This window comes from Natrix helvetica, assembly GCF_964273705.1.
Source record: "Natrix helvetica genome assembly, chromosome: 5".
In the NCBI taxonomy this organism is placed as follows: Eukaryota; Metazoa; Chordata; class Lepidosauria; order Squamata; family Natricidae; genus Natrix; species Natrix helvetica.
This window is the reverse complement of record NC_138551.1, coordinates 142,895,764-142,911,398: the sequence shown is the minus strand read 5'-3', so window position 1 is coordinate 142,911,398 and position 15,635 is coordinate 142,895,764. Positions and strand designations below refer to the sequence as shown.

General features: G+C 49.2%; 1 protein-coding gene across 1 annotated transcript in view; it reads left to right on the top strand.

Annotated features, from left to right (window-relative positions):
• The window catches only part of PAX7 (paired box 7), a 59,119-nt gene extending 49,774 nt beyond the window's left edge, over positions 1 to 9,345 (top strand). Inside the window, exons 3-4 of the mRNA XM_081954700.1 lie at positions 1,364 to 1,610; positions 9,180 to 9,345. Coding sequence (XP_081810826.1) covers positions 1,364 to 1,610; positions 9,180 to 9,295 — 363 coding nt within the window. The 3' untranslated portion in view covers positions 9,296 to 9,345. The remainder of the gene's footprint in view (positions 1 to 1,363; positions 1,611 to 9,179) is intronic.
• The last annotated feature ends 6,290 nt before the right edge of the window (positions 9,346 to 15,635 follow it).

The window sequence follows — 15,635 nt, the reverse complement described above, 5'->3', positions numbered from 1 at the left end:
CCAATGGGGGAGATAGGCAGAGTAAGGATGGACCAATGGGGAGAAAGGCAGAGTAAGGATGGGCCAATGGGGAGAAAGACAGAGTAAGGATGGGCCAATGGGGAGATAGGCAGAGTAAGGATGGGCCAACGGGGAGATAGGCAGAGTAAGGATGGGCCAATGGGGAGATAGGCAGAGTAAGGATGGGCCAATGGGGGAGAAAGGCAGCGTAAGGATGGGCCAATGGGGGAGAAAGGCAGAGTAAGGATGGGCCAATGGGGGAGAAAGGCAGAGTAAGGATGGGCCAATGGGGAGATAGGCAGAGTAAGGATGGGCCAATGGGGGAGAAAGGCAGAGTAAGGATGGGCCAATGGGGGAGAAAGGCAGAGTAAGGATGGGCCAATGGGGAGATAGGCAGGGTAAGGATGGGCCAATGGGGGAGAAAGGCAGAGTAAGGATGGGCCAATGGGGGAGAAAGGCAGAGTAAGGATGGGCCAATGGGGGAGAAAGGCAGAGTAAGGATGGGCCAATGGGGGAGAAAGGCAGAGTAAGGATGGGCCTATGGGGGAGAAAGGCAGAGTAAGGATGGGCCAACGGGGAGATAGGCAGAGTAAGGATGGGCCAATGGGGAGATAGGCAAAGTAAGGATGGGCCAACGGGGAGATAGGCAGAGTAAGGATGGGCCAACGGGGAGATAGGCAGAGTAAGGATGGGCAATGGGGAGATAGGCAGAGAAAGGATGGGCCAATGGCATGTTAGGTGGATGGCATTTTGTACGGGGAGGGGGAGCTCTGAATCAGATGGGGAGGGGGAAGCAGTTCCATGAGGAAGAAGTTGGGGAGGGGAGAGGAGTCAAGTGGAGAAGGAGTTGGAGCAGGGGAGGAGAACAAACGGAAGAATCAGGAGAAAGAGGGGGAGGGAGGGACGGTAAGAAGGAAAGGATGGGAGGGAGGAGAGTTGGAGGGAAGGGAGAAGAACTGCGGGAAGGAAAGCAAGAGAAGGGAAAGTGGGGGAAGAGAATGGAGAGAAGGAAGGAGACGAAGGAAAGAGGAAGGCAAGGGAGGGAAGGATAAAAGGAGCAAGAGAGTGGAAGGGAAAGAGAGGGAGGGAGGGAAGGGGAGAGTGGGTAAAGAGGGCCGGGAAGGAGGAATGATGGGGAAGGGAAGCCCCATTCATTCCTCCCATGGAGTGGGGGGGGGAGAAGTCTCTCTCCTGGAGGGGGGGCGTGGGGGAGGGGTGACCGCTGACCATCTTCAGGGCTTCCATTCGTCAGGTTCTTCGTGTCCGCGCAACTTGTCTTGTTGGCGGGGATCCACGATGGCCGTTTTCCCCTTCCTCCCATCCACCAGACCCACTCACCCTTCTCTCTCTCCCCCCTCCGCAGGTGATGAGTATCCTCAGCAACCCCAGCGGAGTGGCCCCCCAGTCCCAGGCCGACTTCTCCATCTCCCCATTGCACGGGAGCCTGGACAGCGCCAACGGCATCTCGGCCAGCTGCAGCCAGCGCAGCGACTCCATCAAGTCCGTGGACAGCCTCCCCACCTCTCAGGCCTACTGCCCCCCCACCTACACCGCCACGGGCTACAGCGTGGACCCCGTGGCCGGCTACCAGTACGGCCAGTACGGCCAGAGTGAGTATCCTTCCGTCTTGGGTGTCTGAAAGAGATGGAGATGGGGAGGGGGGGGCTGCACTCCTGCCTAGTGGGCCTCCCCAGAAATGCCAATGTTGGGGGTGGAGTGGGGGTCTTCAGGTGACCTTTTGGGGCCTCCAAGGCTGTCCCCCGTGCCCACCAGGTATCCCTAAATCCCAGCCCCGTAAAGGCGAGTGAGACCCTCTGCAAAATGCTCGGCCTGCTTGTCTACCTTGGGGAGGGGGTGGAGGTGCCTTTGACATTCCCCCCACCCCCATTTCTATTGAGCGTCTTCCGGTTCACGGGGGGGGGGTCGTCCCAAAGCTGCTTTTCCCCCCCAAAAAAAAAAGTTTCTGCAGACGCCAGAAAAGGCATTTCGCTCCTGATCCAAGGAGCTTCTTCGGTTCTGGGGAATGGATTCAGTCAGAATGGAAGAAGCTTCTCAGATCAGAAGCAACACGTCTTCAAGGGAAAAAAAAACAAAGTTTTGACGCACACACCCCCCTCTTCTTCAGAAGAGGAGATGCTGCCTCGCGTTCAGGGGCTCTGAAGCTCCGAGGGTGAGGTTGGGAGCCCCCGAAGACCTCCCAGACTAAGGAGTGAGTGTCCCAGGCCCCTTCTACAGCGATGGGTGGCTCGGCTCCCCTTTTACCATCCTGGGGGGTTCCTTGGCAGGGATGAAATGCTACCAGTTTGGGCCAGTTCGCCCGAACTGGTAGTAAAAAAAATTTTAAAAGTTTTTTTTTTAAAGTTTTGACGATCGCACGTCGGACAGCCAAAAATGTGGTGGGTGGGAGGGGGTCCGTTTTTGCTCCCAGCAGGCTTCCCTGAGGCCTACTAGGCCAAAAATGAGGGATGGGGGGTGCTGAGAAAGAAAGAAGGAAAGAGAGAGAGAGAGGCAGAGACAGAGAGAAAAAGAAAGAAGGGAGAAAGAAAAAGGAAGAAAGGAAGAAGAAGAAAGAAAGAAAGAAGAAGAAAGAAAGACAGAGACAGAGAAAAAGAAAGGCAGGAAGGAAAGAGAGAGAGAAAGACAGAGACAGAGAGAAAAAGAAAGAAGGAAAGAAAGAGAGAGAGAGAGAAAGACAGAGACAGAAAGAAAGAAAAGGAAAGAAGGAAAGAGAGAGAGAAAGACAGAGAAAAAAAGAAAGAAGGGAGAAAAAGAAAGAAAGAAGGAAAGAAGGAAAAAGAGAGAAAGACAGCGAGAGAGAAAAAGAAAGGAAGGAAAGATAGAGAAAGACAGAGAAAAAGAAAGAAGGGAGAAAGAAAGAGAAAGAAAGAAAAAGAAAGAAAGAAAGAAGGAAAGACAGAACAACAGAGGCAGAGAAAAAGAAAGGAAGGAAGGAAGGAAGAAGGAAGGAAAGAGAGAGAAAGACAGAGAAAAAGAAAGGAAGGAAGGAAGGAAGGAAGAAGGAAGGAAAGAGAGAGAGAAAGACAGAGACAGAGAGAAAAAGAAAGGCGAAGGAAAACGGAAGAAAGAAGGAAGGAAAGAGAGAGAGAGAAAGACAGAGACAGAAAGAAAGAAATGGAAAGAAGGAAAGAGAGAGAGAAAGACAGAGAAAAAAGAAAGAAGGGAGAAAAAGAAGGAAAGAAGGAAAAAGAGAGAAAGAGAGAAAGACAGTGACAGAGAAAAAGAAAGGAAGGAAAGATAGAGAAAGAGACAGAGAGAAAAAGAAAGAAGGGAGAAAGAAAGAGACAGAGAAAAAGAAAGAAAGAAAGAAAGAAGGAAAGACATAGAACAACAGAGGCAGAGAAAAAGAAAGGAAGGAAGGAAGAAGGAAGGAAAGAGAGAGAAAGACAGAGAGAAAAAGAAAGGAGAAAGAAAAAGAAAGAAAGAAGGAAGGAAAGAGAGAGAGGGAAAGAAAGAGACAGAGAGAAAAAGAAAGGAAGGAAGGACGTACAAACCTGGCACTAGACGCAGCTTCAGAGGATAATCCAGGGCTGGGAGGGACCTGGAGGTCATCTAGTCCAACCCTGCTCCAGCAGGACACGGTTACAGTGAGTTTCTGCCTTTTGATCCCCCGCTTACACGGCTACGTAGTCACATGACTCCTGCCAAGCCACACCCACCAAGCCACGCCCACAGAACCGGTAGCATTAAAAAAAAACAAGATTTCCCCACTGTCCCTTAGTGCTAGTGCCGGAGTCTGTTCCCTGGAGATGTTTGAGCCCCCCCCCTTCCTTCCCCTTTCCCCCGGGGGGGGGGGGGAGAGGGCTCCCCAATTGACCTCTGGATCCCTCCGTTTCCCTTTTAATGTGCTTCCCTTCCCCAAATGAGAAACGGCTGCCATGGGAGAGAGGGGGGGGGAGGCTGTGAACGCTCCTTCACCTCTTCTCCCACCCACTCCCATCCCCAGGAAGAACAAACCCCCCCACCCCCCCAAAAAAAGTTTGGCCTGTGACTTCCCCCCCCCCCCCGACCTTCCTCTCGCTTCTGGTGGTGAAGCCCAGCCACACGTGGAAGTGATAAAAAGCCCGAGACAAATTCCAGGACGGAGAGATGCCCTCCAGGCCAAGCGTTAGTCACACACACACACCCCTCTATAGATGTGCCCGCCTGTGTGTAACGTATGTTGTGTTTTTGTGCACGGCTAAGGACAGGAGGGGGAACCCACCCACCCCAAAAAAACCCATGAGCTGCATTTGGGGAGGGGGAGACCTTCAGATACGGGGGGGGGGAGAGAGCCAGCATCGCCCACTGGCCTCCTCCCTTTCCGAAGCTGGCCGAAGAGGGGCAAAGGGGCACTTGGCAAAATCCCCCCCTGGGATGCCCTGCCAATCTCTCCCTGACTCCCCCGAAGGAGTTGAAGCAGCAAGGGGGCTCTGAGCTGGCAGCCCCCTCCTCTCCCCGAGCTCTGGTCAGCAGGCAGCCAGGCCAGGCCAGGCCAGACTTCGGCTGGGAGGACTGCCCTTCTCTCTTCCACCTTGGCTCGTTAGACAAGGTTGAAGCAAAGCGGCATTCTCCACCTTCTCCGGCTAGGCCTTCCTCCTCTCTTGCCCGCCCTGGCCCCAGGGGGGGGTTCCTCTGCTCTGGGTTTCTAAAGGGGGAGGGGAGGGGAGAGGAAGGGAGAATTTTAGAGGAATGGAAAGAGGGAGAGAAGAGAAGGGAAAAGAAAAGAGAAAGGCGGATTTTAGGGGAATGGAAAGAGGGAGAGGAGAAGAGAAGAGGAAGGGAGAATTTTAGAGAAATGGAAAGAGGGAGAGAAGAGAAGAGAAAAGAGAAAGGCGGATTTTAGGGGAATGGAAAGAGAGAGAAGAGAAGAGAAGAGAAGAGGAAGGGAGAATTTTAGAGAAATGGAAAGAGGGAGAGAAGAGAAGAGAAAAGAAAAGAGAAAGGTGGATTTTAGGGGAATGGAAAGAGAGAGAAGAGAAGAGAAGAGAAGAGGAAGGGAGAATTTTAGAGGAATGGAAAGAGGGAGAGAAGAGAAGGGAAAAGAAAAGAGAAAGGCGGATTTTAGGGGAATGGAAAGAGAGAGAAGAGAAGAGAAGAGGAAGGGAGAATTTTAGAGGAATGGAAAGAGGGAGAGAAGAGAAGGGAAAAGAAAAGAGAAAGGCGGATGTTAGGGGAATGGAAAGAGGGAGAGGAGAAGAGAAGAGGAAGGGAGAATTTTAGAGAAATGGAAAGAGGGAGAGAAGAGAAGAGAAAAGAAAAGAGAAAGGCGGATTTTAGGGGAATGGAAAGAGAGAGAAGAGAAGAGAAGAGAAGAGAAGAGGAAGGGAGAATTTTAGAGGAATGGAAAGAGGGAGAGAAGAGAAGAGAAAAGAGAAAGGCGGATTTTAGGGGAATGGAAAGAGAGAGAAGAGAAGAGAAGAGGAAGGGAGAATTTTAGAGGAATGGAAAGAGGGAGAGAAGAGAAGAGAAAAGAAAAAGGCGGATTTTAGGGGAATGGAAAGAGAGAGAAGAGAAGAGAAGAGGAAGGGAGAATTTTAGAGAAATGGAAAGAGGGAGAGAAGAGAAAAGAAAAGAAAAAGGCGGATTTTAAGGGAATGGAAAGAGAGAAGAGAAGAGGAAGGGAGAATTTTAGAGAAATGGAAAGAGAGAGAGAAGAGAAGAGAAAAGAAAAGAGAAAGGCGGATTTTAGGGGATTGGAAGGAGGGAGGGGAGAAGAGAAGAGGAAGGGAGAATTTTAGAGAAATGGAAAGAGGGAGAGAAAAAAAGAGAAAAGAGAAAGGTGGATTTTAGGGGAATGGAAAGAGGGAGAGGAGAAGAGAAGAGGAAGGGAGAATTTTAGAGGAATGGAAAGAAGGGAGAGTGAAAGGGAACAGAGGGGAAAGGAGAAGAAAAGAGAAAGGAAGGGAGAATTTTAGAGAAATGGAAAGAGGGAGGAGAGAGGAGAGAAGGAGAATTTGGGGGGGGAATGGAAAGAGGGAGAGGAGAAGAGAAAAGAGAAGAGTAAGGGAAAGTTTTAGAGGAATGGAAGGAAGGGAGAGAGGAAGGGAGGAGAGGAGGGGAGAGGAGAAGGAAAGAGAAAGGAAGGGAGAATTTTAGAGGAATGGAAAGAGGGAGAGGAAAAGAGAAAAGAAAGGGAGAATTTTGGGAGAAGGGAAAGAGGGAGAAGGGAAGGGGGAAGGGGGGAGAGGAGAGGAGAGAGAAAAAGAAGGAAAGGAAAGTAAGAAGGAAAGGAAAGGAGGGTGGAAGGGAAGGAAAGAAGGAGAGAGCGGAAGGGGATTCTGCCTCCATTTAGGGCCTGAGCTGAACCTCAACCACCCCTTTCTCGACAGCCCCCCAGACCTCCATCTTTGGGGTCTCCCCTGGTCTTTGGGTGCAGAGAGCCCCACCCTGAGATGGAGGAAACTGTGAAATCCAAACCGCTACACAAATCTCGGACTCCCCTCCAAATAAGGGTCTTCTCCCCTCCCCCTCCTAAAACCACCTCTTTAAAACCCCATTTACCTCCACAAAAGACCCACATTACCCCTTTCTCCTATAAGTCCCTGCGGTGTGTAGACCCCAAACCTTTTTCTCCCCCCCTCCCCTCATTCGTTCTGGCTCTACGTGCAAAGCGCAGTCTAAATATGCGGCTGGCGAGCGCTTTCGACGGGGGAGTCGAGCGTTGTAAGTTGGCACTGCAGCGGCCGCCCGTGGCAATTCCCTCCCGCCCGCTGCGCCAACTTCCTAAAAGTTGGGTGGGGAGGCTTAAAAAAGGCCTGGGGCTCGAAGCTTTAGCGGCATCCAAAGCTCACCCTCCTCCCCCCCCCCCGTCCCCGCCCCCCTCGGCTCTGTGCTTGAGCCGTTGCCCACCACCTCCTTGGTCCTCCTTGGAGGAAGAGTGCCAGCCTGGAGGGTTGAGCTGGTCCCACGGGCCAAAAGCTACCCTAATGATGGCGGTTATGGAACGCCGAGGCGTGAAAAAAATTCCTAATGGATGTGACAAGTCTAATAAGGATTTTTGCTAGGAAGGAGCCCCCTTTGGGGAAAGGACGCTGACAGGACGCTGACGGGTGAAATTTGTTTACTTGCTGGCACCAAGTGGGGCTCTCGGCGCGATTCTTATTAATCTAATTTGAGGCTGAAGAATTACAGGAGGGGGGAAACAGGCAAAAAAAAAAAGTTAATTGAAGCTCCAGCTAACAAAGAGTTGGATAAAACCGGATGCCCAGGCTAAATAAATGCTATATATATATATATTTATATATGAGACCTAAATAGGTTGAAATAGATCTATACTAGTCTCCCTTTATTTATTTATCAGCACAAATACAACACACACACACACACACACACACACATATGTATATGTATGTATGTATGTATGTATGTATGTATGTATGTATGTATGTATATATATATATGCTGGTTTTGTTGTATTCGGGTCTTTTCCCGTGTAAGGTTGAGATCTCAACCTTACACGGGAAAAGACCCGAATACAACAAAACCAGCATACCTACACCCGTGAAAATCTACGAAAACAAATATATATATATATGTTGTATTTGTGCTGCTAAATAAATAAAGGGAGACTAGTATAGATCTATTTCAAGCTATTTAGCTCTCGTCAGCTAGCCATACCCTTACTGGGATTTGAACCTGGGCTGTATTACATATTAGGCAGGAGTCTTAGCCACTAAGCCACAGGCTCTCCTCCTTATCAGCTGAGCCAGGGAAATAGGTATGTATTTGTGTTACAACCCCTGGTATGCCCAAATACATACATATATACACATATATATATTACATACATACATACATACATACATACATACATACATACATACATACATACATACATACAGTATATGCAATATATTAAAAAATTTTTGGCCTGCCATCTTAAGAGTGGAAGGCGTTCTCTCTGTAGCCCAGTGATTCTCAACCTTAGTGACTTTTAAGTCCTGTGGACTTCATCTCCCAGAATTCCGCAGCCATCTGGCTGGGGGATTCTGGGAGTTGAAGTCCATAGGACTTAAAGTCACCAAAGTTGCGAAACACTGCTCTAGCCGAAAGCCAATTGCCCCCTGTAGTCCCAAGACTTACGACCCGCAATTGAGCCCAAATTTTGGTGGCTCAGTTAAGGGGCTCCGTTTTACGACCTTCCTCGCCACCGGTTGTTGTTCCGCAATTCACTGCCGTCGTTAAGTTAGTAACTGGATTGTCCGGTGAATCCGATTTCCCCCCATCGACCGTCATAAATGTGATTCAAGTTTCCGGGCGTGAATTTTGATCAGGGGATGCTTCAAGGGTGGAAAACGGTCTCAAGTCTCTCTTTTTTTTTTTCCAGTGCCGTCGTAACTTCGAGCGTTCGCTAAATGAACTGTTGCAAGGTCGAGGGCTACCTGTAGCTAAGTTAGATTTCAAACCGTTTATCGGCGCTTTCTCAAATCGTGAGATCAGCACTTGAATGAAACACGTTTAATTCAGGGTTTTTTTAACACCCTTACACAATATTTATTCGGGGGGGGGGGGGAGATATAAAGAAACTTCTAAGGCAAAAAGATCCCATCATGGCGACTTTTAAGGCTTGTGGACTTCAACTCCCAGAATTCCCTAGCTGGCATAAGGAATTGAAGTCCCCGAGTCTTAAAAAGTCACACAAACACACACAAAAACACACAGAAACGTTCTAAAGGATTTCAAAAGTTGGAATCCGACTGCTTGTTCCCTCTAGTCTAAAGATAACGTGAGCTCTTTTAATTTTTGAAATCTCTTCCTAGCAAGACCCATTGACCGTAAATGTTTAAACTTAAGTAATTCTATCGTGGTTTTAAAAGGCAAAGCTTTCCTTCCCATTTGCGGATCGGCAGCCTTACTGCCTCCTTCGGCCCGTCAAAACGTGAAATTTATGTCAGAAATGTAAAATGGAGATTTTGCAGTCGCCTTCCCCTGCCGCACGCCACAAAGCCACACCCACGGAACCAGTAGTAAAAAAAAAATTGAATTTCACCCTTCCGAGACGTGGGAACGCATCCGTTGTGACATTCCCCTGTTGCCGCACACAACTACAAATGTTGCAATGGGGGAATTGCACCGGGACGGGGGGCGGGGGAGGAGGGGAGACTCAGGAATGAACCCGTTTCAAGATTCCCGCGTCCGTCGCCTTATTTATTTATTTTTTTCTCCCTCTCCTTCGCCAGCTGCTGTCGACTACTTGACCAAGAATGTCAGCTTGTCCACACAGCGCCGGATGAAACTCGGGGAACATTCCGCCGTGCTGGGGCTCCTACCTGTCGAAACTGGTCAGGCCTACTGAGGGCTCCGTCCTCCCCGCGGCTGACCCTCCGCCGTCAAGAACCCCACTACGACCACTGAACTTTCTGGGACCAGCCTCTTTGTCCACCACCGGCGTTTCCTCCGGAGGCTCAACGAAGGACCCCACCTTCCCATCCATGCCTCCGTCCCAGAGGCCCACTGATCTCCCCCACCCCGCCACCCCGCCACCCCGCCCTCGTTCTGTGTCCCTGCGAAGACTTACGACCGTGTTCCCCACTCCAGAGACGATGGGTTCGTAAAAGACGTCTCCCATCTGGGAGTTGGGTGGCCAACGGGGGTGTCTGTCCGACGAATCCTCCCAGGTCTTTCCATCATGGCGGCGTCAACGTAGAATCCGCCCTGTTCTTCGTCATTATATAGCTAGGTAGATACCGATATATTCTTTGGCCTCACCTACCCTCCCTCCCCACCACCCCGTGTCCCGTCCTGTCCCCTCATTTTTATTATACTACGCGACCAATAATCCGTGGAAGAAGCCGGCTGACCCAAGGACTACGAAGGGTTTGCTTTGGACCAAATACAGACAAGCGTCAAGAAGCGAGACTGACAAAGCTAAGGACAGCCGATCCTGGTCAGAGAGAGGAGAGAGAGAGTTGCTACGTCTTGTAAATATGTCCATCTCCGCTTTCGGGGAAGGAAGGTTCGGTGAGGAGCAGATGTGGTAGATTCAAAGAAAGATCTGGCTTTCCACCTGGGGTCACCTTCACAAAATCCACCTCTCCGGGGTCCCTCAAAAGTGCGTGGATCCATGCTTGTGCCCTGCTTTGGGGAGTGACCAGTTCCCCACTGGGTGGCTTTCAGAGGCCCCGCCTCTCCACCAGGAGGAAATTGAGGAGGGGGGGGCGGATTAAGGAAGGCAGAAAGGTTGCATACGCATCCCTCCTCCCCCCCCCATGTGACGCAAGTGGCTAGCGGCCCAGCAGAAGGTCATTGATGGAGGCTGCTGGGTGTGTCAAACATCTGCCAAAATGGCATTTCACCCCCACCCCATCCCCGACCGTTTGCCCAGAAATTAAGAGGTGAGCCGAAGGTTCTTTGAGGTGCCCTGTTGCAAGACCGCCCCCCCCCCAAACCCAGATTTTGAAGGACAGCTGGGAGGAACAAACCCTGCCTTCGGATGCTCACCTCGCAGGGAACCATGGGTTCTAAGGTGCATCCGGCATGGCCCTGGGGTACCCCCTCGTCCCCTCGTCTTCTCCCAATCCTTTTCTAGCCAGCATGTGGTCGCCTCTCCTTCTTTCAAAACGATGATTATGGATTGCACTCTCAACATCGGAGAGCGGGCAGAGAGTCGTGATAAAAAGATTGTGTCACAAACGCACCTTTCCAAGCCAGCGTCTCTCCTGCTCTTAGCTCCTCGTTGGGTGCCTGTGGAGAAATGCAAGGGCTTGGGTTACCTTTCCAGTTGAACAGATTCACAGAGTTGGGAGGGACCTTGTAGGTCATCTAGTCCAACCCCCTCCCCAAGCAGGAGGCCTTACACCATTCCTGACAGCTGGCGGTCCAGTCTCTTCTGGAAAGCTTGCAAGGATGAAGCTCCCACAACTTCCGAAGGCAAACCTCTGTTCCATGGGGACGATGGCTCAGTTCTGTAAGGCTCCATCAAAACTGATTCAAAGATTTTAGGGATCTGGGGGAAGAGATCCCTTCAGAGGGGCAAGTCGTGCCAACTTGTCTACTCTTTCCGCTTCGGCATCCTTCGCCTCCTGGTCCGGCCTCCCCTCCCGCCAATTCTCAAAGCGCCAACCACCGCTGGCCTTCGCGGCTCATTCGGCATGCCCGTGTTTAGATCCCCTAAATCAGGGGTCAGCAAACGTAAACATTCAAAGAGTAATTTGGCCCCGTTTTCCCACAGAAAACACCGGGAGCCACAAAGGTCCTAACTGGAAGCCCCCCTGTTCAATTCTGGAGCTGACCGGAAGTTCAGTTCCCCCCCCACCATAGAGTCTCCTCCTAGCGTGGTGTACTTTTTCCTCTACCGGTCATAACCGGAAGCCCTATCAATTGTGGAGGCAACTGGAAAACCCTCCCCTTGCCATAGAGTCTTCTCCTGGCACATTGTGCTTCCCCCTCCCCCTCCCCCCGCGGGAAGCTCCTCTCAAAATTGTGGCGCCGACCGGTGACGGAGCCGCAGCAGAGGGAGGAAAGAGCCACATGCGGCTCCAGAGCCGCAGTTTGCTCACCCCTGCCCTAAATAGATCTAGGAAACAGATCCTAAATACAGGTAGTCCTCGACTTATAACAGTTCGCTTCGTGACCGTCCAGATTTACAACGGCACCGGGGGGGAAGCAACGTCCCCCATGGTCATGTGATCTCCATTCGGAGATCTTGACAGCAGTGATTCACATTTACGACGGTCGCAGCGTCCCTCAGGTGGGGGAAGGAGCAACTGTTCATGCGATCCCCTTTGGCGACCTTCCAGCAAGCAAGCTCCATGGGGATTCCGGGTTCACGTGTGACTCACTTAACGTTTCACTTGACAAATGCGGCCAGGAAAGTTGTCAAGTGGCCCAAAACCCCACTTAACAACATAACAATCGAGCTCAATTGTGTTCGTAAGTTGAGGACTACCTGTAGAATCCAGGTGCCGGGAGTTAAGATGTCAGCAGTTATGGGTGCTGGCTGACCAGAGTGTCAATTTTTCCTTTGGGGGGGGGGGGGAGAAAAAAAACTTGTGGCCCAAACTATCAACTTAACCAACACGAAGGAAATCGGACCAGTCCCGTTTACCGTTTCTCTAACGCAGTGGGTCTCAAACCTTCCTAATGCCGCGACCCTTTTAATACAGTTCCTCATGCTGTGGTGACCCCCCCCCAACCATAAAATTATTTTATGCTTTCCGTATTTTTTTTGAAAATATATGTTTTCCAATGGTCTTAGGTGACCCCTGTGAAAGGGTCGTTCGACCCCCCCCCAAAGGGGTCGCGACCCACAGGTTGAGAATCACTGCTCTAAAGTGTGCAACCGTTGAAAACACTAAACTTGTAGCTATAAAAAAAATTGGAACAAGAATGTGGCTGATCTATCCAAATTTTCTCCTTTGATCACATCTCCTGGAAGGAAACATACTTGTGTTCCTTTTTATTTTATTTTACACACACACACACGAAAAAGACATTGTGATCTCCGGAACTTTAAAATATCATTGCTCACTAAGCTTTCGTTAGCCACTGCTAACATCGTCAGAGTGTAAAAGCCATTAAAGAGATACCTGCCTTTATACAATGTTAATCAATTGATTAACATTGTATAAAGGCAGATATCTCTTTAATGGCTTTTACTCTCTGACGACGTTCGATTAACATTGTATAAAGGCAGGTATCTCTTTAACAGCTTTTACACTCTGACGACGTTCGATTAACATTGTATAAAGGCAGGTATCTCTAACGGCTTTTACACTCTGACGATGTTCGATTAACATTGTATAAAGGCAGGTATCTCTTTAACGGCTTTTACACTCTCCCGATGTTCGATTAACATTGTATAAAGGCAGGTATCTCTTTAACGGCTTTTACACTCTGACAATGTTGGATTAACATTGTATAAAGGCAGGTATCTCTTTAACGGCTTTTACACTCTCCCGATGTTTGATTAACATTGTATAAAGGCAGGTATCTCTTTAATGGCTTTTACACTCTGACGACATTCGATTAACATTGTATAAAGGCAGATATCTCTTTAATGGCTTTTACACTCTGACGAAGTTCAATTAACGTATAAAAGCAGATATCTCTTTAATGGCTTTCACACTCTCACGATGTTGGATTAACATTGTATAAAGGCAGGTATCTCTTTAATGGCTTTTACACTCTGACGAAGTTCGATTAACATTGTATAAAAGCAGGTATCTCTTTAATGGCTTTTACACTGACGAAGTTCGATTAACATTGTATAAAGGCAGGTATCTCTTTAACGGCTTTCACACTTTCCCGATGTTGGATTAACATTGTATAAAGGCAGGTATCTCTTTAACGGCTTTTACACTCTGATGATGTTAGTAGTGGCTAACGAAAGCTTAGTGAGCAATGATATTTTAAAATTCCGGACGTCACAATGGCTGAAACGCAAAGAACTTTTTTACGTTACGGTTTATTTTTAAAAAACCACAGCGCTGCTTCTCCGAAGTTTAATAAAGGCAAGGGGGAAGGGGACACCATTAACTGCTTCTGCTTTTAAAAGAAAAGATGATGTGCTTTTAAAATTATCGGTGAAAAGGAAGAGAGAGAGAGGAAAAAAGGGAGGTGGGACCTGGCTTTGAGCAGGATTTTTTCTGGCATACACCTCAAATCAGATTTGGGCCCTGGCAATTAAAGCTGATTTGCGGGGCTGTGTCTATGTCACATAGTTTTACCACTGGTTCGCCATGCACCAAAAGCGTGAGCTTGCACGCACGCTTGCTTTGCTCGTGCGCGGGGCTTGCAGGCATGCGCACGGCTTAGAAAACGTGGCTAAATAAGACAGCATAGCGCCGAGGCGGTCGCCACTAGCGGTTGGCCCGAACCGATCCGAACCGGCTGAATATTACCACTGCTGTTCATTGGCCTTAACTCCTCGTTGTGTGTTTCCCCCATTATGGGCCATAAAAGGGTCTCGGGGGGGGGGGTTTATGACTCTTGGGGGGAGAAATAAAACCCAGTTTTTTAATCATCTGGGACTTTGGAAGAAGTGAGAAATAACCCACCGCTTTCCATATTTTTAGGAGAAGCCCCATCCTTTCTCTGGCTGCGCCCCCCCCTCCCAACTTTTCTCCCACCTCCTAAAAGGCTCTTGCAGCTTCCCTTAATTTTGACTCGGATCGAACGACGGTTCTGTGGCTTCACGAGGAAAGTTACTGTGCAAATGGGTCGTCGCCCGCCAGGCTCCCACTTCCCCGCTGGGGCAAGAGACCCACACACACAGAGATGGTGAGGCCATCGCACAAACCATCCTGTTGGATTTCCGCCCCTTGGCCTGCTCCCAAGTGCTCACGAAAGGAACACAAATTAAAATTAAACTTTCCTACCCTTCTCTGCAATCCAGCCATGTTCTTCACAACCAATGCAATGATGGCCCACTCAAATCCAAGTTTGATCATCATTCCAGGCTGCGTCTCTCTCCTCCCCCCCCCCCACAACCTCAAAAAGAAAGCCCTGGTCCCAAAATACAGGTGCACCTCAAACTCCCCTTCCCCACTTTCCAAGGGGGAAATAGATTTGCCCCACCGTAAAAGCTTCAGAAGGAGGAACCTCTTCCACCGTCCCCCGATCCCCTCCTCTCTCCCCCCCACACCAAATATCATTCCAAGAACTCTTGTGTATTTTTTAAATTTTTTTTTTCTATATCCCCCCACAGACCTCCCCCTTCCCCCCCCAAATCCCTGGGGAGTTATTGCTGAGGACATTTTGTGTATTTAATGTTTCTAATTTTTCCAGCCCTAACAAAACATTCATATACCCGAACTATTACCCGTAGCACAGGCCTTTTATTAGTAGTAATTGCGGATACGTTGCTTCTGTGTTCGAAGTCATAGCTAATTTTGCTCCATGTGTATGCTTGCGAGATGGACGAGTGTGCGAGAGAGGACAAGGGGGTTTGCGCGTATGTGTGTACGAGGAAGCATGAGTATAATCGCCCCATAATTTATTCAGCTTATATGGAATAGTAGAGTAGAAGAAAAAAAAAAACCGAAACTGGTATTGCTTTAACCCACCGCTGCCTGTAGTGTCCTATGTAACTCAGGCATTAACTGTTATACATTAAAAAAAAGGAAAGAAAAGAAAAATGAAATGTGGCTTTGGAAGTCTTTTTTTTCCTCTCTCTCTTTCCCCTCCCCTCCTTTCATCCTCCTGGGAAGAGAACGGGGCACCCCGTCATCGAAACCTTGGCAAGCCCTAAAGCGAACACCGCTTGGCAAGGTTGCCCAGCTGCCTTGCTAACACGCCACGGCGGTGCCCATCGTAATAAAATTTTGGAACAGGCCATTTTGAGGACTCGAGAATACGTTTCTCCTCCGAAAAGAAAGAAGGTCTCCGGACTCCAGGGACGGTTCGTTTCAAGTAGAAAGAGGCCGACGTTAGCGCAGAAGTTTTACGGAAGTTGGGTACCTGGGAAGGAGACCGCAAAGTTTGCGCGGACTTGGCAGCGGGTGGCCTAGTTTCCTCTCTCTAACCGACAACAGTGAAAAAACGGCAAACGTTTCTACTTTGGGCCTAAGTTTTGGGCTAAGGGAAAAACAACGAAGAGTTATTTGCAAAGTCGCGGAAGTGCAAACAAGGGAAAAACAAACAATCTAAAATTAGGATCTATGAGTTTGGGAATTAACACTTAGTAGTAGTTTATT